Source organism: Borostomias antarcticus, assembly GCF_949987555.1.
Source record: "Borostomias antarcticus genome assembly, chromosome: 10".
NCBI classification, from domain to species: domain Eukaryota; kingdom Metazoa; phylum Chordata; class Actinopteri; order Stomiiformes; family Stomiidae; genus Borostomias; species Borostomias antarcticus.
The window spans coordinates 22,918,633-22,939,388 of NC_140243.1; the positions used below are offsets into that span (position 1 = coordinate 22,918,633).

At 44.9% G+C, this 20,756-nt stretch overlaps 3 protein-coding genes across 3 annotated transcripts; all 3 read left to right on the plus strand.

Annotated features, from left to right (window-relative positions):
- Positions 1 to 619: 619 nt before the first annotated feature.
- LOC311314064 (uncharacterized protein) lies at positions 620 to 5,512 on the plus strand. Its single transcript, XM_084444366.1, is given in 15 exon segments — positions 620 to 688; positions 922 to 998; positions 1,184 to 1,256; positions 1,399 to 1,511; positions 1,638 to 1,663; positions 1,852 to 1,989; positions 2,110 to 2,219; positions 2,341 to 2,436; positions 2,539 to 2,575; positions 2,577 to 2,620; positions 3,581 to 3,707; positions 4,095 to 4,200; positions 4,512 to 4,694; positions 5,005 to 5,079; positions 5,203 to 5,512. Coding segments are annotated over 15 exon segments (1,317 nt in total). The 5' UTR covers positions 620 to 660; the 3' UTR covers positions 5,287 to 5,512.
- A 1,110-nt stretch (positions 5,513 to 6,622) lies between these two features.
- sqlea (squalene epoxidase a) lies at positions 6,623 to 14,042 on the plus strand (the record flags this gene model as incomplete). Its single annotated transcript, XM_084444233.1, has 11 exons — positions 6,623 to 6,901; positions 7,156 to 7,417; positions 7,766 to 7,943; positions 8,330 to 8,429; positions 9,508 to 9,621; positions 9,988 to 10,159; positions 10,601 to 10,696; positions 11,093 to 11,235; positions 11,817 to 11,913; positions 12,098 to 12,185; positions 12,395 to 14,042. 11 exons carry the CDS (start codon positions 6,623 to 6,625, stop codon positions 12,585 to 12,587), a joined length of 1,722 nt encoding a protein of 573 aa, XP_084300359.1. The 3' UTR covers positions 12,588 to 14,042.
- Positions 14,043 to 15,138: 1,096 nt separating this feature from the next.
- Positions 15,139 to 17,706, plus strand: ino80e (INO80 complex subunit E). Its single transcript, XM_084445007.1, has 8 exons — positions 15,139 to 15,154; positions 15,482 to 15,564; positions 15,662 to 15,732; positions 15,855 to 15,907; positions 16,035 to 16,110; positions 16,213 to 16,330; positions 16,628 to 16,726; positions 17,112 to 17,706. Exons 1-8 carry the CDS (start codon positions 15,148 to 15,150, stop codon positions 17,313 to 17,315), a joined length of 711 nt encoding a protein of 236 aa, XP_084301133.1. The 5' UTR covers positions 15,139 to 15,147; the 3' UTR covers positions 17,316 to 17,706.
- The last annotated feature ends 3,050 nt before the right edge of the window (positions 17,707 to 20,756 follow it).

Here is a 20,756-nt window from a genome sequence, read left to right on the forward strand (position 1 = left end):
CAGCTGTGCACATCAGTGTATTTTTGGTTGTGAATGATTGTTGTCTTCACCGGTGTTTCCAGACCAAAGGTTGGGATGTATCATGTGTACTACTCGAATGTATGTAAATATGTATTTATGGATGTGTGTATGGTGTCCTGTTTTGTTTCTAGGTTCGTTGATGTTTCTGCATCAAATATTTTGTAAATGCTCCATTGTTATTAAAATAAACATAAGATATTGAAAATGCATCTGCAGCACCAGGATATGTCTAAAATGTCTATTGTACAAACATGCCCCCCCCAAATGTGCAGTATCTAGATTTATTTTGTTGTCTTGGTAGATCCGGCAACTTTAGGGTTAAATCAGGGAACGTGATGGAATAAACTGAAGGTGAATGACTGCAATAATATCATGTGCCATCGACCAAAGTCTACCTGTTTGAAGAAACCTAGCCTACATAAGAAGTACAGGGATTATAGTCTTATGCACATCAGATAAGACAAGACCACGATGTTCAAAACAAGGAAGCAGAAAATGAGGTGACGTTTCGCCGTTTTGTTTAGGTGTATAGTGACATCTTGCGGTCAAAGCATTGCATTTCAGTGCAAATAGTGCGTTTTGGATCAAGTAAGACGTGTTTGAATTTGAGCAGGACAATCTACACATTTGAAGTTTGAAATGGCAACGGAGACAGATTTTTTTGCAGGTAATGACTGAATATAATTGATCAAAGTTCTGGTAATGTTCCAGTGTTCTTGAAAAACCGCCCACCAGATTGGCAAATTGCGATACTGTCAAAGTACGAGTACAAAGTTAAGTCAAAAGAAAACAACGTAAATGATCAGACGTTTGTTGAGTGTGGTGGTTTGCAATGTGAACAACGGAGTGAAAATAGCGCAATATCTTGAGTAGGCCTATAACGGTTTCGCATTGGCACAGGGATTCCGAGGATTCAATATGTTCCCAACGCTGGACCACGAGACGTCTTGTGTTTCAAGCAATACGATGCAGAAGAAGTAGGTCTAACGCAAGCGAAAACCAAGTTGCCCAGTTTTAATAACAGGTCCATAATAGCTATGATTACTGTGTCGATTACGCTATCATACGTGATACGTACCTGATCCTCCAATTACACAATAGTCATGATGTTTCAGTATTCTTGAGGTTCCCCACCTTTTCCTCTCCTTGTTCACCTGTGCAGGTGTTGCTGGGCAGAAAGATGGAGGACTGGCTGAGGTTTTCAGTCTGTTACTGGCACACCTTCTGTGGAACTGGTAATGAAATACTCTCTTTCTTCCATCTGTCTGTGTTCTCCTGTCTTCTCTCTCTCTCTCTGACACAGACGTGTTTATCATGATAAATGTCTATCATGTTAAATGTCTATCGTGTTGTTGACTGCTTCACGTGTCCCTCCAGGTGCTGACCCTTTCGGGTTCCCCACCCTCCTCCGGCCCTGGAACGAAGGAACCCCCATGGAAGCAGCCAAGAAGAGACTCCAAGCTGCTTTTGAGTTCTTCACTAAACTTGGCGTGGGTGAACCTCCAGCGTGTCATACAGTACACATACAGTACAGTACAGTACCTTCATCATACTGTGGATCATGGTCAACTGGTCATGTAATGTATGATCCTCTTAATGCTCATGTTTTCCCCCAGGTCAAGTATTACACCTTTCATGACAGGTACTATACAACTACTTTACATTTATCAATTCATTGTTGTTGTAGTGTTTCCTGTCCACTCTCTTGGTTAGGATTGACTCAGTTATTATTCCCACAGAACTTAAATATTACACTTGTCCATTGAAATGAAGCTAAATTGAACAGTTATGAAATGCAAACTGAGTTAAATCAAACGCGCCTGTCTGCAGGGACATGGCCCCAGAGGGCTCCAGCTTGGAGGAGTCCAACAGGAACCTGGATGAGATGACCGACCTGGCCCTACAGCTGCAGAACAGGACCGGGGTCAAAGTCCTCTGGGTCACCTGCAACCTGTTCGCCCATCCGCGGTCAGACTCTGACCCATCTCCAGCTCTCACCGCAAGGCTGATCTGTTAGATGAAGACAACTCTCTATGACTTTTCACTATTCTTATATGGTGTTTTGAAGTGGATGTTTGTGACTTGTAGGTACATGAATGGCGCGTCCACCAACCCTGACAGCCATGTGCTCGCCTTTGCTGGGGCTCAGGTGAAGAAAGGACTGGATGTAGCCAAGAAACTGGGGGCTGAGAACTTTGGTACAGTAACAAAGAAAAAAAGAAAAAACCAAGAACAAAATGATTCCGTCCTTGATTTAAACCGGTGTTAATCTGTCCCTCTCAAGTTCCACCACCCCTGTGTGTGTTTTCATCTGGCCAGTCTTCTGGGGCGGCAGGGAGGGCTTCCTATCCTTACACAACACTGACGTGGCCGCTGAACTGAAGCACATGGCCAACTTCTTCAAAATGGCCGTTAGTAAGTTGCAGTGTTGTTTTAATATATTTCCTCTATGACGGTATTTAACTGTCTGATTTGTTGCAGTTACATAGGGTGAAAACTTTTTATTTGTATATTCAGAGTACAAGGAGAAGATTGGCTTGAAGTGCCAGTTCCTCAGAACCCAAGCCCAAGGAGCCGTGCAAGCATCAGTATGACTATGGTTGGTTTCTGACTGAACTCCTTGCATCATGCACAGCAGTTGCACGAGCCTCATAAGACCATCCTGATTACGCTCACATTCTGCTTCTTTCCACGGATCAGTGGCAATGTTGAAGAGAAATTTGCGCGTCCAATCAACGTCCAGTTTAGTTGAATATGAATCCTCAATATGGCGCTGCCTTTGAGGAGGTTGGTAGATGCTGTACTTTATTGATTAAGGCTTTTCCCTGCAGATTTTCACATAATTTTGATCGACACTCATTGGCACCCCCCTCTTCCATGTATTGATTTCTCTTCAGCGTTGCTAGACTGATCCGTGAGGTGAAACGGAGTGTGAGGTCACGTGATCAGTATGGTTTTTACGAGGCTACAGTTAAAAGGTTAAAGTCCCAATGATTGTCACACACCTGAGTGAAAATTGTTCTCCGCATTTGACCCATTCCCTGGGGGAGCGGTGAGCAGCAGCGGTGCCGTGCTCGGGAATCATTTGGTGATTTATCCCCCCAATTCCAACCCTTGACGCTGAGTGCCAAGCAGGGAGGCAATGGGTACCATTTTTATAGTCCTTGGTATTTTTATTTTATTTATATAACCAACATTAAGAACAAATTCTTATTTACAGTGATGGCCTGGCAATTTTATGACTCGGCCGGGGATCGAACTCAAAACCTCCCAGTCTCAGGGCGGACACTCTAACCACAAGGCCACTGAGCATTTGCACACCAGGTTAATCCATATGGCAGTTATTATGTATCCCCATCATGTCACCTTTGACTGAGTAACATTTAATTTTCAGCGTCCCTATAGATGGTTGACAGATGTTTAATTAACCAACCATAATATTAATGAGTTGCAGTGGATACTTTCTTGATTTGAGTGTTTTATTGTCTATATGATCCCATCTAAATAATGTCCTGCCTACACATCTGTGGTGCTTCACTGTGTTTCACCTGTTTTCCAGATGCCATGAGTGTCATTGGCTTCCTGAAGCACTTCGGCCTGGACAGCCACTTCAAGCTGAACATCGAGCCCAACCACACCACTCTGGCTGGACACTCCTATGAGCACGATGTTGTCATGGCCTCAGCGTGAGGCTTTAGCCATGAAGACCGACTCTCATGTTTACTAACTCTTGTTAAACCTGTTCAGGGGGGGGCAGCATTATTCAAGGAACTCAAGAATGTTTATTTGTCATATACAGGTTAGAGTTTGCTACAGGTACCATGTACAGTTAAATGCTCAATGCTACCTACAGGTACCTACTGTATCTACCTACCTTTAGAGCATTCAGATGGGTATCTCATGTAAACAAGGGATCATGGAAGCATGGGTGTGCTTGATTTATATTTAAGAAAAATAATGCCAATGGAACCGGTCCTCAAAGGGGGAAACTCTGGATGCAAGTGTAGCTAAATCCAGTTGAGTCTCTCAGATGATGTTCTACCATAGCTAATTGTTGTTTGTGTGGTGGGCAGGTTCGGTATGCTGGGGTCTGTTGACTCCAACACGGGCTCTCCTGACCTGGGCTGGGACACGGACCAGTTTCCCATGGACATTAGGAACGCAACTATGGTGATGAAGGTGAAACAGGATGTTTATGGGTTCATGGGGTTGGTTGGTTTCCCAGAAACAGATTCACATTAAGAAAAGTAGACCAAAGCTGACCGAATGACCTACGTACATACCTGCCAACCTGCTTACCTTCCTGTGTAAAAACATACTGTACATTTTGGCGTGCCCAGGGTGGGATTCCGGGTCTCTTGCAGGACAGACTCCGTTTTACTCACCTACCTAATTTCCTACCTACAAACCTACCTAATTACCCACCTAGCTAACTACTGTAATTAACGAGCTTCTTAATTAACTAACCACCCACCAACCCTCCTCCTCAGACAGTGATTGAGCAGGGTGGGCTGCAGCCCGGGGGGCTGAACTTTGACGCCAAGGTGCGACGGGAGTCAACGGACCTGGAGGACCTGTTCATCGCTCACATTGGCGCCATGGACGCCTTCGCCCGCGGTCTGAGGAACGCCGTCCGCATCATAGAGGAGGGCGTGGTCACCGGCATGGTCAAGGTTCTCAATCAGCTTTGTCATGTATTTCAGAAGGTCTGCCTCTGTGTGTGGTGGGGCAACGGCGCCACCAGATAGAAAACTAAACGTAGTACGATACATTAAGCTGCATCCCCATGCGTGTGTGTGTGTGTGTGTGTGTGTGTGTGTGTGTGTGTGTGTGTGTGTGTGTGTTTTTGGTCAGAAGGGAACTGGTGAAAGGCACAATGTCTGTGTTAACAGCCACTAAATGCTTTTAAATATTTGGGCAGGAATGCATCGAGTGCATGGGTAAGGAAACAGGGTAAGAAGTAGCCTACTTATTTGTGTGCAGGATCGCTACAAGAGCTTCAGCCATGGGATTGGTCAGAAGGTGGAAGAGGGCAGTGCCTCATTGGAGGAATTAGAGGTGAGACCTCACAAAGGAAAAACACTTCATCAATAGTATTTGTTTTATTTCTATATGTACAGTTTAATGCTTTAATTAAATTGTAGTCGGGTGGAAAAACATGGATTTGTCTGGTGTTCTCAGGACTTCATCAAGCAGAACGGAGAACCTCCAGTCACCTCCGGGAAACAAGAGAAATATGAGACAATCTTCAATCACTACCTGTGAAGAGGTGCAGCCTAATGGATGAGATGTATCACATAGTCCAGGAAAACCTTCATCCTCCTAAATGGGAATCTAGATTTTTGATTATATTTGTGTCATGAAACGAACATACAGTACTGTAGTCGTCACCATGTTGATGTTAATATTGTGTACTGTCAAGTATGATGTGAGGCCCTTTGTTGACAGTTGTCATTTCCTAGTGGAGTTTTATTTAAATAAATAAACAAATAGCGCACAAAAACAATGAATGTGCTTTCTGCAAACAGTCTGCTGTGGTGTTGGGAGTGAAGTTGTTAGACACTGACCACGAGTCAAATATTTCTCAGTCATCAGGTTTTGTATTAAAAACATTTTGACAGGTTCATCTTGGACCAGTGCTTATAGGGCACAACTAAGTTATACATATAACCTATAGCCTACATGGTTAAGATTGATGGACACACAGTAGCTATGCAACTTTACTGTTCCAACTTTTACATGCTATTCAGGACTTACTTCATTCACGCACGTAAATGGATCACGCAGCAAATTAACGACCAAAGAAATTCAAAATCTGAATGGCATCAATCTGTGATCAGCTAGAGCTTTGACGGCTGTCTGTCTCTCCAATCATCAGCCGGTGGAGTGCAGGACGATACCTGCAGGCTGCGGTCCCATGAGATACTGTGAATCACAATGCTGGTCCTATCAAATGCCGTGTATCACAGCGCTCTCGGACGACCAAAGTCACAAGTCTGTGGACCAATCACTGACGGATAGCGTGAGCTCTGCTCACCGACGCGCCGTTGTTGATTGGAAAGTTCCCATGCCGACAGGGTGGGACATAACCTGTAAGCCCGCCCTGTGACCATAAGCTCCACCCTTCCCCAAGAGGAGTGCGCCTGCCCTCTATTCTACTTACACGTGAACACATAGGATAGGCGTGAGAAGGAATGATCAGACTGATCATTTGCTTTCATATCTATGAAGGAGAATGGACAAGTGTACTCTTAAGGGGAAATGATAGAGAACTGGCACAGTGTCAAATTTACCACATCTCATTATCATAATATATACAGCATCCTCTAAGACGGTCGTAGTCTACCGGCAGGAATATTATCATGAGTTTATAGCAAAGCGCAAATTCCCTTCTGGGTTGACGGATAGGCTTTTTTATTTTTATTTTTCTGGGACATGAAAAATGTGTAGCCTACTATTAAGCAGTAATTTGATGCTGTATTTTTTGTGCCTGGAAGCCAATTAAAATATTTTTTCTTTTTCATTTTATTTTTTACTGCCGCACACTGCATACAGCCTAATTTTATCTTTTTGAGAGTAGCCCATTAAATAGTGTGAAAAGATGTGGACCTTTCTTGGAATTGCAAGTTTCACATACATTTACAAAAAATGCGATACTGTATTCACTTTCGCTCACAAAGAGGTTTTAATAGTCGCAATTCTTTGCCTGACAGTGGGAATGCTGTTGTCTTATGCCAGATATTTCCATGGGCAAATATTTAAGGCACCCCGAGTTTTACGTCTACCGCTGGAACTTTTATCATCCATTCCTCTTGTCAATACGTTTTTACCGAAATCCTCGCCAGCAAGCCACAGGAGCGGATCAGGCATTTCGAAAAAGGTGCGTCGCCTACAATTTCATGAAATAAAGACTAAATAGGTGAAACAATAGGCTACTAACTAGACAGTCTATTCTATTTCAATTATATGTCGATGAGCCTCTTAGTAAATAAGTAGGCTATCCCATATGCGTTTTTTTCTGATGATTAAAATGTTGCCCATAAATAAGAAATAAGTGTCAGTTTCTTCGGACACCCAGTCAGTGGCTAAAAACTTTTTATTATTATTTTACTCTTATTTTATTTTTTACCTCAGGGGCATGGCGGTCGAAAGACAGTGGTTGTGAAGGACTGCTCATCCGCCGAGTCGAGCCCCACAGGTGTCGCCACTGTGGGCCCGGAGCCCGACGTGGTCATCGTGGGGGCTGGAGTTCTCGGTTCGGCCATGGCAGCCGTCCTGGCCCGGGATGGCCGCAGGGTCACCGTGATCGAAAGAGACCTGCGGGAGCCGGACAGGATCGTAGGAGAGCTGCTCCAGCCCGGTGGCTACAGAGCCCTTAAAGAACTGGGCCTGGAGGGTGAGCATGAACCAGACCTCTAACACAACCAAGGCTTCCATAATATCCAATACATTATTAATGAGACTGATTTAGATGAATGTTCTACTCAAATTTCAGTAGTAGACTATACAGGTAGGGTATGATTTTAAAATATGGCTTGGCATTTTCCAATCATAATATACATAAAGATATTGTTTGTCCTGACCACCAAGAATAATATTTCCCCTCATGTCAGATTAGGAGGGAGCTGTAACTTTTCCGTGAACCTGTACCCCTATCTTTATCACAAACACCTAGGCTAATAAATATTGAATAGTTGTAGTCTAGTGTGTAACTAGCTGTCTTTCTCTCTGGTGTCCTGTTCAGCCTCTGTGGAGGGTCTGGACGCTCACGTGGTGAACGGCTATGTGATCCACGACCGGGAGAGCAACACGGAGGTAGAGATCCCCTACCCCCAAGAGGAGGACAGCATCCAGTGTGGACGGGCCTTCCATCATGGCCGCTTCATAATGGGCCTGCGCAGAGCAGCGCAGGCAGAGCCCAAGTAGGTTTACATTGAAAGGCTATATTTAGAAAAGCTTACCGTACATTGAAAACCCAAGGGGAAACACGTGAACACATTGTGCAGACTTTTCAAGGACATCACAAGTCAAATTAGGCCTACCGTTCTCTCCATCTGTTGAATGTATTATTCGGATCCCTGTGTCTCGTAATGACACGCTCTCAGGTGACTTTACTATGGTTATGGAATAACCCAGACACTCAGGCGTTCCCGGCACTTGTCAACATCCTTCCTGTATTCTCATTATTATTCATAAATGTTTTCACATTGAAAAAATCATTGTTGCCCTCTGCTCCGCCTCCATGTGCTGTCATGAAGAGCCATGCAGTCACAGACTAACCAAGCCTTTGCTCCACTGCTCCCCCCAGTGTTACATTGGTAGAAGGCACCGTCTCCAGCCTGATGGAGGAGGAGGATGGTTGTGTGACGGGAGTTCAATACAAGGACAAGGAGACGGGAGACACCAAGGTGAGCATGAGGACACTTGGTACATTTCCTCGTTGTGTGAGATAGCTCCATGCTGATACTGACCATTGTCATAGAAATTGTAGTTTCACACTACCTCCCTCAACCTTTCACATGCAAAACCCCTCATTTATAACAGGATGGCATCTCCAGGAGGTCGACACACCAGACTTTCAGTCTGGCCTACAGTAATCTTTCTTTGTTCCATTGTCCCTACCTGAAACCTATTCAAGATTTACTGCCCTTTCTAATATCACGTGTCTCAACTCTTGACCATTGTTGATGATGTCTGCCATTTATTATGATGTGTACAGATGGGTTAGCCAATCACATCTCTGGAAGCGTCATACCTGTGTATTGCTTGAATATAAGACCCCGTGACACCTTTCTGTTTCACTTCTGTCAGATGAACCACTCACATGCGTTATCCTGAAGTCCTTGCGCTCGTATGTTTTCAGAATAAATCAGACTAAACCTCTTTCAGCGAACCTTGGCAAATCCTTTACTTAGGATCAGATTTATTTCCACTACACCATCACGCTTCCAAGGTAGGAAAGCTGGTAACATTACATTACCACACCACTGGTTTTACAGGGTGGTCGTCATTGCACTGGCCCAGGTAAATGAAGATTAAATAATAAATAAAAAGAAAGCAGTAACTCAGGCTGTTAGGATGGTGGTATAGTATAGTGTGTCTGAAACTAGACTGGATTTAGTCCTGGTGGAACCTGTGCTATTCTCCATCCTTTTCTTTGCTCCTTTCGGATTTCTTTCGGCCCAAACAAAGTGGGGGAAAGGTGAAAACGAAAAATAAGACTACAGTGGTTAATCTTCAAGTTCAAGTTTAAGTAGTTCAAGTTTAAGTTTAAGATATGAGTATCGTGTACAATTAAATGCTTAATCGAAAACCTCCTCACACAGGCAATAAACACAAGCAATAAAATAAAACAATGCTAAAACGAGTAGAGCAGTAATTTTATTTACCCAAAAAAAGTAGAGGAGCAGCTTTCCGCGCGGTGCTCACACCGGGGCCATCTTTCTTGAGGGATGTTGATGGTTTGAACCTCTTGTCTCCTCCCAGGTGATTCACGCAGCGCTAACCGTGGTGGCGGACGGGTGTTTCTCGAAGTTCCGAAAGAGCCTGGTCTCTGGGAAGGCCCACGTGTCATCCCACTTCATCGGATGCCTAATGAAGGTACCGGTCAACCTGCCTCCCTTAAACATCAAACACATAGAATGTGTGCTACTATCATTGTTAACTCAACATATATAGTTTTTGCTGTAGGACTATACTTAATAATGGACAGATATCAAAGCAGAGGTATCGGTTCTAATTGCTTGGTATTATCCACTGAATTAACTTTCTGAAAATCGGAGCTGACCATCATCCTTCTCTGCTCACAGTATGTTCCCCTTCATGCTTGCTGATTCCCACAGTCTAATAAAAAGCATTGATGTCTTCCTCTTTCCTCTTTATTTCACTCATCTCTCCACTGTAACATTACCTCTATAGCGCTTTGAGCATCTGGATATAATGTATTATTTTGATGATTTTCCCCAGGACTCCCCCCAGTACCGGGCCAACCACGCAGAGCTGGTTCTGGCCAACCCCAACCCTGTGCTGATCTACCAGATCTCCTCCACGGACACCAGGGTGCTGGTGGACATCAGAGGGGAGATGCCCAGGAACCTGACAGAGTACATGGCTGAGAAGATTCAACCACAGCTGCCAGGTGTGATGAGCTTGGCTACACTAATACAATACAATGTTGGGGGCAATGAATTCAAGTGTTTCCAACAATAGATGCATGACACTCAGACCTTCCACTAGCTTTGGGTTCTGTACGTGCACAGTTCTCTCATAGCATGAACGCATGCACACACACACACACACACACACACACACACACACACACACACACACACACACACACACACACACACACACACACACACACACACACACACACACACACACACAGGGACTAGGGGTTGGTCTGGAACTCCTCTCATCAGTGTGAACATAGCAGGAGCATGTGAAGAATGAATCAGTGCACTATTCAATACAAGGATAGGGGTTGACGCATTCAAACTGGTTCACATCTGTATCTGTCCACCCACCCAGCTGGGTAGCTCCTGTTGAAAGGTCTGACTGTGGTTCTCCCTCTCCTCAGAGCACTTACAGGAGCCTTTCTTGGTGGCCCTGCAGAACGATCGCCTCAGGTCCATGCCTGCCAGCTTCCTCCCACCTTCTCCTGTCAATAAACCAGGTAAGACAGGAAGGCCTGGTGAGTTAGATGAGTCAAAAAACAACAGTATCTGTCCACAGTGTAGGTTGGTAGTCTGAAGTCCGAAGCATTTCTGATTTTAAATAAAAGTCCTTTATTAAGTCATGGACATCACTGTTGAGTGCTGTGTTGGAGTGTTCACTGTCAGCCAAATGGCATTAATATTTAACCAGGAAGAATATACAGTTTATCATGTAAAGAAATATCCTATAATACAAGTAAACAATGAGTATTCAAAAGAAATACTGTAAATCTATCTGTGACGATTCCATTATCAATTCCGATATCAATGCAGATTTAACTGTAGACCACTGGTATGTAGAATATGGTGTACTCCAGTGAGGTGTGAAAGGAATCATGGGAGTTGGTGTTTCTCAGGTGTGCTGCTCCTGGGAGATGCCTACAACATGAGACACCCCCTGACTGGAGGAGGGATGAGCGTAGCCCTCAATGACGTCCGCATCTGGAGGGGCCTGCTCAAGAACATTCCGGATCTCTATGACAACAGCGTCATGCTCCAGGTACAGGCTGGGCCATGCCCACAGAGGAGTGACATCACTACTCTCTTTTGGAATGTGCATTGCTGTTATGGAATGTTTAGTCTGACTCAACGGATGTAGGTTTCGGGGATGAGCCTAGTCATTCATAAATTGCTATCCAATCAGTGCAGAATATGTTGTCGGCCCAATCCAGTTCAATCCAGACTGCGTGAAACAACAACAACCTAGCAACCTCTCCGCAGAAGATGATTGTGATTGGTTTAAAGAAATACAGCGCATATCATTCTCGAATGATAATGAGTCCAGCCAGACCTTTCTCCAGCGCTGGAACAGCCTAAAGGAAGTGTGGAGATAGGATGGCTATGCGAGACTATGGAATGTGACACCTTGTTGCGCACACCTGCTACTTAGTATGTTACTGGAGGGATATCTACAAGCGTAACTGTTAGTATAAGTACAAGTATAGTTGAAAGTCACATTATAAGTGATCTTGTGTGTGAAACCTGTAATCTCGTGTCCTAGTTTAGGGATTATTTACTTACAGTAGTACGGAGTGATGTGGGATGTACATCAAGCTTTTTTTTCTGTCTTCTATCCCACAGGCAAAGAAAAAATTCCACTGGGAACGCAAATCATCACATTCCTTTGTGGTTAATGTGTTGGCTCAAGCCCTGTACGAGCTGTTCGCTGCCACTGACAGTGAGTATGCTCCTCAGCTCTCTCCACAACACGTGGGACGTGTGTTGTATGCCTTGTTCTAACTAAGGATATTCTAAACACCAACAATTTAGATTTAAAATCAGTTTAGCCCAAAGGAATATGTCACAGATAACTCTGTGATACTGTACTAAAATACCATTTTGTCTTGTTTTGTGTTTTTCAGATTCTCTTCACGATCTCAGAAAAGCCTGCTTCCACTACTTTAAGCTTGGTGGGGAGTGTATTGCCGGGCCCATTGGACTTCTCTCTGTGTGAGTTTCACTACTAACACATTCCATATGCCATTTCCAAAACGTCTTTCAATATTTACTGAAACTGAAATAATGTCCATTTGAAATTAAAATCTGTGGGGACTACATCTACATCTACTGTACTAACCTGTGCAAATAATGTCTGAATCAACATAAAAATAAAAATAAATCTATACAACTAACTACCTGCAATTCATTTTATTTCCTAGGTTGACGCCCAAACCCATGACCCTGATCGGACACTTCTTCGCTGTAGCCTTGTATGCCATCTACTTCACCTTCAAGTCCGAGTCCTGGTTCACCAAACCCAGAGCCTTATACAAGAGCGGAGCCATCTTGTATCGTGCCTGTGCTGTCATGTTCCCGCTCATCTACTCTGAACTCAAGTACCTGGTGTACTGACCAGCCCGCTCGCCTGAGAACGTGTGGAGGCGGCACCAGCTTGGCAGTCAACAGACGGTCAGCAGCTAATAGACTATATGAACTTGCAGCACATCAGAAAAGTTGGTTATGACTCAACCACCTCAGCACTCAACTTTGTCTGCTTCTGTCGTGACCTGGATGTAGTACTGAAGCCTTTGACTGTTTCAGAAGCCTTTCTCTACTGCCTCTCTTTGGTGCTTTAGTAAAAGGCCTTGATTAGACTTACGCAGAAAAATGTAATTGTACGGTATTTTCTCTTGTAATTACCATGTAAAATGGTAAATGGTAAAAGGACTGCACTTATATAGCGCTTTTCCACCTTAGCGGCTCTCAAAGTGCTTTACAATGGCCTCTCATTCACCCATTCACACACACATTCACACACCAATGGCGGTAGCTGCCATGCAAGGTGCTAACCTGCTCATTGGGAGCAATTTGGGGTTAGGTGTCTTGCTCAAGGACACTTCGACATGTGTACAGTCGGAGCTGGGATTCGAACCACTGACCCTTCGATCATTGAACGACCCACTCTACCAACTGAGCTACAGCCGCCCCGCGTAAATGCAAATATCTAGTGAAAGTTAATTTATATTGTGACCAAAATTTGCCTTTACTGTACAAAGCACTATATTATAGGATGTATGTCACACAACTGATTAGGTTAGACTTGTAGATCGATTTCAAAGCTGACCATTCGGACAAAATGCTAATGTTAATGGGGATAAACCTGTGACTTATTAAGCAATTTAAAGGGAATGGTAGTTTGCTGTGTGAATGATTGGCCTAAAAAGACAGTTGACTGTTGTCTTATTCCTAAACGTGTCCTTACTGTGTACCACATGAACAAAATGAAATGTTTCATCAACTGATTTGCTGTACTATGATCTGTTCTAGATCATACTTTTTTTGTGAAGATGTGTATTGCCTTATAGCTGTTGATCTCAATAATTATGACCTCATGTTGTGAGTAAGGGAATTATTGTGGCACTTCCATTTTGTATGCACTGTTTACCTGTGAACCCTGGTGGAAGAGCATTTCAGTGTCTATGTATCTGTGTGGTGAGGCTCTGGTCTATGGACAGAGGCCCTATACAGTTTCTCAATGTAACCTTCCCTTCTTTGGAGGAATCACTGATTTGACATGAGTAGATTGGTAACACAGCTGAGGACTGTTTTCACCAATCCACTCATGTTAGATCAGAGATCTCAAAGAAGGAAGGTTGCATATTTGCAGAACTCAAACAGGGCAGGATCTAGTGTTCTGGGGCCTCAGTAAAGGAAAAACCACCTCTCTACATCGTCAGCTCACTAGCTACAACGATTGGGAGAGGAGATGTGTGGTTGCCTTAAAAACAATAGCACATTTAAATGGAGGCATCAGGGAGTAATGTATTGAAATGAATTAACACTTTTAAGTCCTTAATAGCTGCTCAACTGCTCACTTGAGTTTATTTACTCATACTTGCATTCCATTAACCTCAATAACCTGTATGTTTGAATTATCTGTTGAATAAATTTGTAAATGAGTTCTGTCTTCCTAATGTCTGATGTTGTTAGTGTGCTTGGCAGCATCCTATTGTATTCTGGTCTTCTCTAATAATGATTATCAATAGGCCTAAAGTTTAACACACCAAACCAGGCCTGTGGTCAGGCTCCTATATTTCCCAAATCCCAAATAAAAAAGTTTATCTTATCTTATATCCTGACAACTATGTCGCTTGGACTCTTTTGTCCTTCGCCTGCTTGGGCATGTTTATAGGACCCTGTCCTATTTCCGCGTGCGGATATTAGAGGTCCTACGGTAAGAGCCTCGTCCGTATATTTGCTTGACAACCTTTTGACTCAATTCAATGGGACACAGACGTGTAGTGACATCTAGTGGACAACTACTGCAACTATTAAACTATTACATTTTCTCAGCTAGGTACATTCAAACATCGAAACACTCACAATGAAGTTTATTGATGCTTTAAAGTAATTTAGATACCACTTATTCTTTCTCTGTCTATTAAACTAGATGCTACATACAAATACTGAAACACTCACAATGACGGCTTATTGATGCTTTATACATTACTTACATTATACTTGTCATGCTTACTCATTTAGATACCGTTTTAAATCTTTTATTTTATTTTAGATCTTTGCTTGAATATTTAGTACTACTAAAGCTATCTAACCTACATATTATGCCTGCTTTCAGCAAGCACACACAGTTTCTTCAGAAAATGATTATTTTCTGGTTTTAATTATTCACTTTTATACTATTAGGCAAATGAATAAATTCATTGATAATGTAGAATAGTACATTTACTCTGGCTTGTTTATTCCCATACTTGTACAAGGATCAGAACATGGGTTCAGAATGATTTTTCTTTTTTAACAAAAAAAAAAAAGGAATAAAATAAAATTCCTCCTCTGGCACATCTCCTTCGACCTGGCCCATGGATGTATTAGAATTAGAATCTGGACACACCCACCTCGACGCTTAAAAATGACATCACGGAAGTAAACAAAGCTGTCGCAGAGACGGGTCCAAATGAGAGGTAGCTAAATATCTAGTCATCTTTTCAAAGAAGGTGTATAACCACTTTAGCTTTACACGTATTGTATTCGACTCCACATCACATTTTCAAGGATTAGTTACCATTGCCAAATATTAGCCCACTGCCCGCTAATGCATGTGATTCCATAGCTAGCTAGTTAACGTAGTTTGTTCATAACATTATCTCTCTCTCTAACCCTAGTGCTTACTATAGTTATGAGCTAATATCTATCTAGCTGACCATCTCACAAACTAGTCAGAAATACCGGTGAGAAAACAAACCTTGATTGTGAGGATATGTCAACATTGTGTGCTCATTCCTTATCAGATATGAACGGTCAAGCCGATTTGGAGGTGGATTACAAACGGAAATACAAAAACCTGAAACGCAAACTGAAATTCCTAGTTTATGTGAGTATTTTAGTTACGCAATTTAACATTTTGTGCTCCATTTGTAAAGCTCATATGAAGCTAGTAGAGAATCAAACAATCCATGCCTTTGTTTCAGGAACAAGAGTGTTTTCAAGAGGAGCTTAGAAGAGCCCAGAGAAAGCTACTGAAAGTCTCCAGGGACAAAAGGTGGATATAAACGTTTGTATGATAATGACTTTGTACAGTCACACTGTGCTACATTGTAGCATTTTAGTTGTAAACATTCAATGATTCACTCAGGTGCTCCATTCTTTGACTTTGTCTTGCAGCTTTCTTCTGGACAGACTTCTGCAATATGAGAGGGTGGATGAAGACTCATCGGGTACACTGGGCTCCCATTACATGTTTCCCATTGCTTGCTGTTTTAGAACTTGGCCATAACACTTGGCCATGCGCGGTGCAGTGTCTGCGTGCTGTAGAGTGAGGTATGTCATTGTGTTGTGTTGCAGATTCTGATGCCACAGCCTCTTCAGAGAACAGTGAAGGAGAGGGCCCCAGGGAGAGGGAGAGAGATGGAGGAAAGAAGTATGAGTATGGCACATACAAACACAAATTGACAACAGTGCAGTATATAGACTATTCTTTATCCATAATCTCTCTCTCTCCCTCTCTTTCTGTCGTACTCAGGAGGAGAACCAGCCCTGGTGTAACTCTTGCTTCATCCTCATCCCCCCATCTCTCCCTCCTTTCTCGCTCTGGAGTGAACCCCCTTCAGTCAGCTGGCTCTGCGCCCTACCTCAATACAGTGAGTGTTTGCATCCTCTGATATCAACACGGTCAGCACATCACCAATTGTTGCCATGATCATTTTTAATTTGCAAAGACGATCACTGTTTTGATTCGACATTCATGTTATTTTGAGGGTTTTCATTTATTCCAACATTTTATTCACATACTGTTTTTACCCTCTTATTTTTTGTATCCTCTGTTTATCATGTTTTCATTGTCTTTGCTGTGTTTGTATACACTGTGTGTGCGTGTGTGTGTTAAATCGATACATGGGACCTGTGTGTGTGTGTGTCTGTGTGTGTGTGGTGGGTAGTTGCCTTTCCCACCTGAGTATTTGGCTCCCCCAGCTGAGCGAATGAAGAGAGAGAGAAAAACAAAGGCGTCCAAACACAAGAAGGAGACGTCGGGGAAGGTGAGAGGGCTGAGGGACAGACAGCTGCTCTGAGGATGTGCTGTGTTCATACACTGTCATTGTTAGGTGCACAGGGGCGTCCATGCCAGGACATCAGTATAGTTCCACACTGGCACAGTCTTCAATTGGACTGGGTCCATATTCTCACAGTGTTGCCTAAGAATGTTCCCACAGTGTGTCCCTCCTTTCTCCACCAGTCATATCACAATCACCAAACCACCGCTGTCCTATCTATCTATCTATCTATCTATCTATCTATCTATCTATCTATCTATCTATCTATCTATCTATCTATCTCCTCGTCCCTTCCCCCCTGCTTTTCTCTCCCTCCATTCCACCCTTTCTCATCCCTCTCTCTCTCTCTCATCTGCTGGTCTCTCCGCAGGTGGTGGCTCCGTTGTCGGCCAATTACCCAGCAGCCCCTGCGGCCCCTCCGGTGGCGAGCGCCGCGTTCAGCTGGGTGCCGAGGCAGATGCTGAGCGGGGACACTGCAGAGGAGGAGGGGGACAGCGAGGCGGACAGCGACCGAGATGAGGATAGAGGGGAGGGAGACGAGGCCGAGCTGGTCATTGATATCCCCAATGAGTGAGCTTGTTTGTGCGTGTGTGTGTGCGCCTGTGTGTGTGTCTGTCTGTGTGTGTGTGTGTGTGTGTGTGTGTGTGTGTGTGTGTGTGTGTGTGTGTGTGTGTGTGTGTGTGTGTGTGTGTGTGCGTAGATAGAGATAGATGGTCTGTAAATCTGCAACGCCTTCAACAATCTAAAGATTTGAGCCAAGCTCCCCCCTGAGGACTCTGATGTAACTGCAGCATCACACTCAAAACAATTACACACAAACAGCTGATGTTGATCATTTGTCCATTCGCTATATTTGATTACCATTATTGTTCTGTGAACCCACAGAAGGCATGGACAGTAATTAGAAAACAAATTGTTTTGTTTTTTTTATACTCAAAATTGTCAAAACTGTCTAAATGACCTCCCTTCGGTGATAGAGATATTATGACCTTTGGTGATAGAGATATTATCTTTTGTACCCATGATGCATCAGATCACATTAAAATAGTCATTTCATCCGACAGGTGTTTTTAAAGCCTAATGAGCTGTCTGGTTCCTCTTTCTCTGAATTCTCTTGACAACATGCCACAATGAGCATGTAACCTGAAGAGGGGTTTGTGTGAACAGTCTGGTTTTGTTTTTGTAACCGTAACACTCAAACGTCCCAGTGCATTTCTGACTGGTTACACTGGTCTTTATATTGTGACCCTTGGTGCATTCACTGCACCTCCCAAAAGCATCACACCCAGAAGCTCTACTGCCCCACCCAAGATACTGTATGGGGAGCAGCAGCAATCTGACTGGAATGCATTCAGTACATTTACATGTTAAACTGTACAAGTCAGTGCCATTTAGGAAGAAAGCAGTAAGAAAGAGCATACACGTCTGAAAACATATTGTAATGGATGAATAGGTGTCCTTGAGGTTGCCTTTTTCTCTGTAAAAGGAATCAGACCCGAGTTCACAGTCAAGTCTCAGGAGGGTTCTCTTAACGCCAGACCTGACCTCCAATAGCAGCTGACCCGTTTAGGGTCCTCCTCCAGTCACAGGCTGTCTATCTGGTTTCCATACTGGCTGTCACAAATATGTCATTTTTAATATTTGTATTTTTTAATGTGATATTGAATATTCTGAAGAAGAGGGGAAAGAACATCCCTGTATTATGCTCATGTCTCAACAGGCATACTTGGATTAACCATGTTCAGGCAGTGTTGAAATGACTTGGCTTCTCGTTGAGGGAGTGAGACAGTACTGCATATTGTCGGTACACTCTGGGGTTGGTCATGGATCGAGTCCAGTGAACCGAGTGGGAATCACAGGGAATGTCCAATTAAAGTGGTCAGCACAGATTTCTAGAGGTGCTATTTCCCACAAGGCCACTGCTGCAAAATACTTGACGTGCGGTTCTATTTCCACTGCTGTACTGTATTGCATACTGAGGCAGGTTTGACTGAGGAGTCGGCACCTTTTAAGAGACCGAATAATGGACCACTAATCTTGTCAATCAAAAGGCTAAACTTTGTTTGGGAATGCAGAATTACGGGTAATATGCAGTGTTGGGCGTTGGTTTGGTTTGTGTACTTAACAACAGTAAGAGGTAAAGGTGTAACCAACTACAGACAAAGAGAGAGAGAGGGAGGGAGGGGAAGAAGGTGGAGAGGTGCAGCCAGCGGGAGAGAGAGAGAGAGAGGGAGGGAGGGAGGGAGGGAGGGACAGAGAGAGAGAGAGAGAGAGGTTGTCAGGGAGGGGTAAGCGAGAGAGCAAGCAAGATTGTGCCTGTAACGCAGACACACAGCACGGCGTACGTTGAACCAGACGGAAGTGGGGAGAGGCCGGGCGGATGGGCGAGCGGGGAGAGATCGACAACACGATACCGCGGAGAGAGCGACGGAGACTGCCAACCTGGGCCGCCGTTATCGCCGTTTTCCATCTGCGCCAGACGTGGGTGGCGCAAACCTCTGGATAATTTATCAGCCTCTCTGCGTGTGGCTTCGCTGAGCCCCCCCCCAGCCATGCTGTGTCCTGCCGTCCGTGCGGCCGGAGCTGGGTGGTGGCTGCTGGCGCTGCTGACTCTGGGCCCGAGCCAGTCTCTCTCGACAGAGGAGGAGGATCCAGGCTTCTCCCTCTGCAGCCGCAGCTTCTACAGGCAGACGCCGCCCGTGGGGCTCCCCCCCGGGGGGGCGCTCAGCCCCCTCTGTCACAGGCTGCCCGGAGGACAGGCGTTTGCCACGCTCTACAGCCCGACCTGTGACACGGCGGTCTGCTCTGCCTTCCATCTGGGCCCTGGATGGGGGGAGAGAGAGGGTGTGGAGGAGGGAGAGGCCGCGCCGGGGGTAAGGACATATTAATATCATTACTTCTGTGCAGAATGGCGGATCTTTCCACCAGCGGCCGATTAAGACTGGTTAGAGGCAGCTCGTATCTTTCGTAAGCAGTCGAATGACTCATCACATCAACGTTCTCTGTTACAGCCCTGTTTGAAGACGTAAACAGAGTGCAGTAGATTATCAATATTTGACAGTGTACCGTACTCTCAGTCTCAGTCCTATCAGACACTCCCAAGCACCCAGTACTCCCATTGCTCATGTCCCTACGAGTCCTAGAACGACATTCTGTGTCTATATGCTGCTTTAATCAAACATCTCACATCTATATTAGATCTAATAGGGTGTAATGTTTTTACATCCAGTGCTGTACTTTATCAGCCAAACTAACCCAAATATATGCCGTGTCTCTCCCCCAGAAAGACGAGGAGGATGAGTCCATCGGGGAGACTGTGGAGGATGAGGGCCTGCAGGACGAGGTTCCCCCAGTGGGAACCCCAGCTCTACTCCGTGGGGATGGGGGCGAATCTTCAGACTCCCCTCTCCTCTCCTGGGACCTCCTGGTGTCTGAGCTGCTGCGGGACATCGCCGTGCCCCGGTGCTCCTCCGCGGGGGGGGACCTCTACGTCCTGACCGGGGTCGGAGGGGCCAGGCCGGGGGGGGAGGCTGGGGGCGGAGGCTGCGAGGCCGGGGTGTTCTGGTCCGCCGCGTGCTGCGCCGGCCCCGAGGGGGAGGGCGGGTTCAGCGTGGGGCTGGTCAGAGAGACGGAGGGAGGGGAACGGGTGGTCAGCGTGAAGGAGCTGGAGGAGGCTATCGGGGCGACAGAGCTGTTTTCAGGAGAGTGCGGAGGGACAGGTGAGGAGAAAGAGGGAGGTGTAGCAACCCTGTTGGGAGAGGCTTTGGTTAGATCTGCGGAAAAGCAGAGCACAGATAGAAGACTAGGCGTTACCGATGAGGATCTAGCGGAGGCCGGCGGTTCGAGCACAGAGGCGCCAAGCACCGGTGAAGAGCAGGTTGCTGTTGATATGACAGTGGTTGACGCAAACATGGAAGAGCAGGGTGATGTGGAACCGGTCATGATGCAGGGGGGTGGGGCGCCAATCTCCTCACAACCTCCCCGCTCCACGGATGACAATGAGACTCTGGCCTCA

Excerpts from the sequence above, each read along its gene's own strand:
- ino80e (XM_084445007.1), top strand. Across the intron at positions 16,111-16,212 it reads GAGAGAGATGGAGGAAAGAA|GAGGAGAACCAGCCCTGGTG; the intron begins GTATGAGTATGG and ends TGTCGTACTCAG. Across the intron at positions 16,331-16,627 it reads CTGCGCCCTACCTCAATACA|TTGCCTTTCCCACCTGAGTA; the intron begins GTGAGTGTTTGC and ends TGTGGTGGGTAG.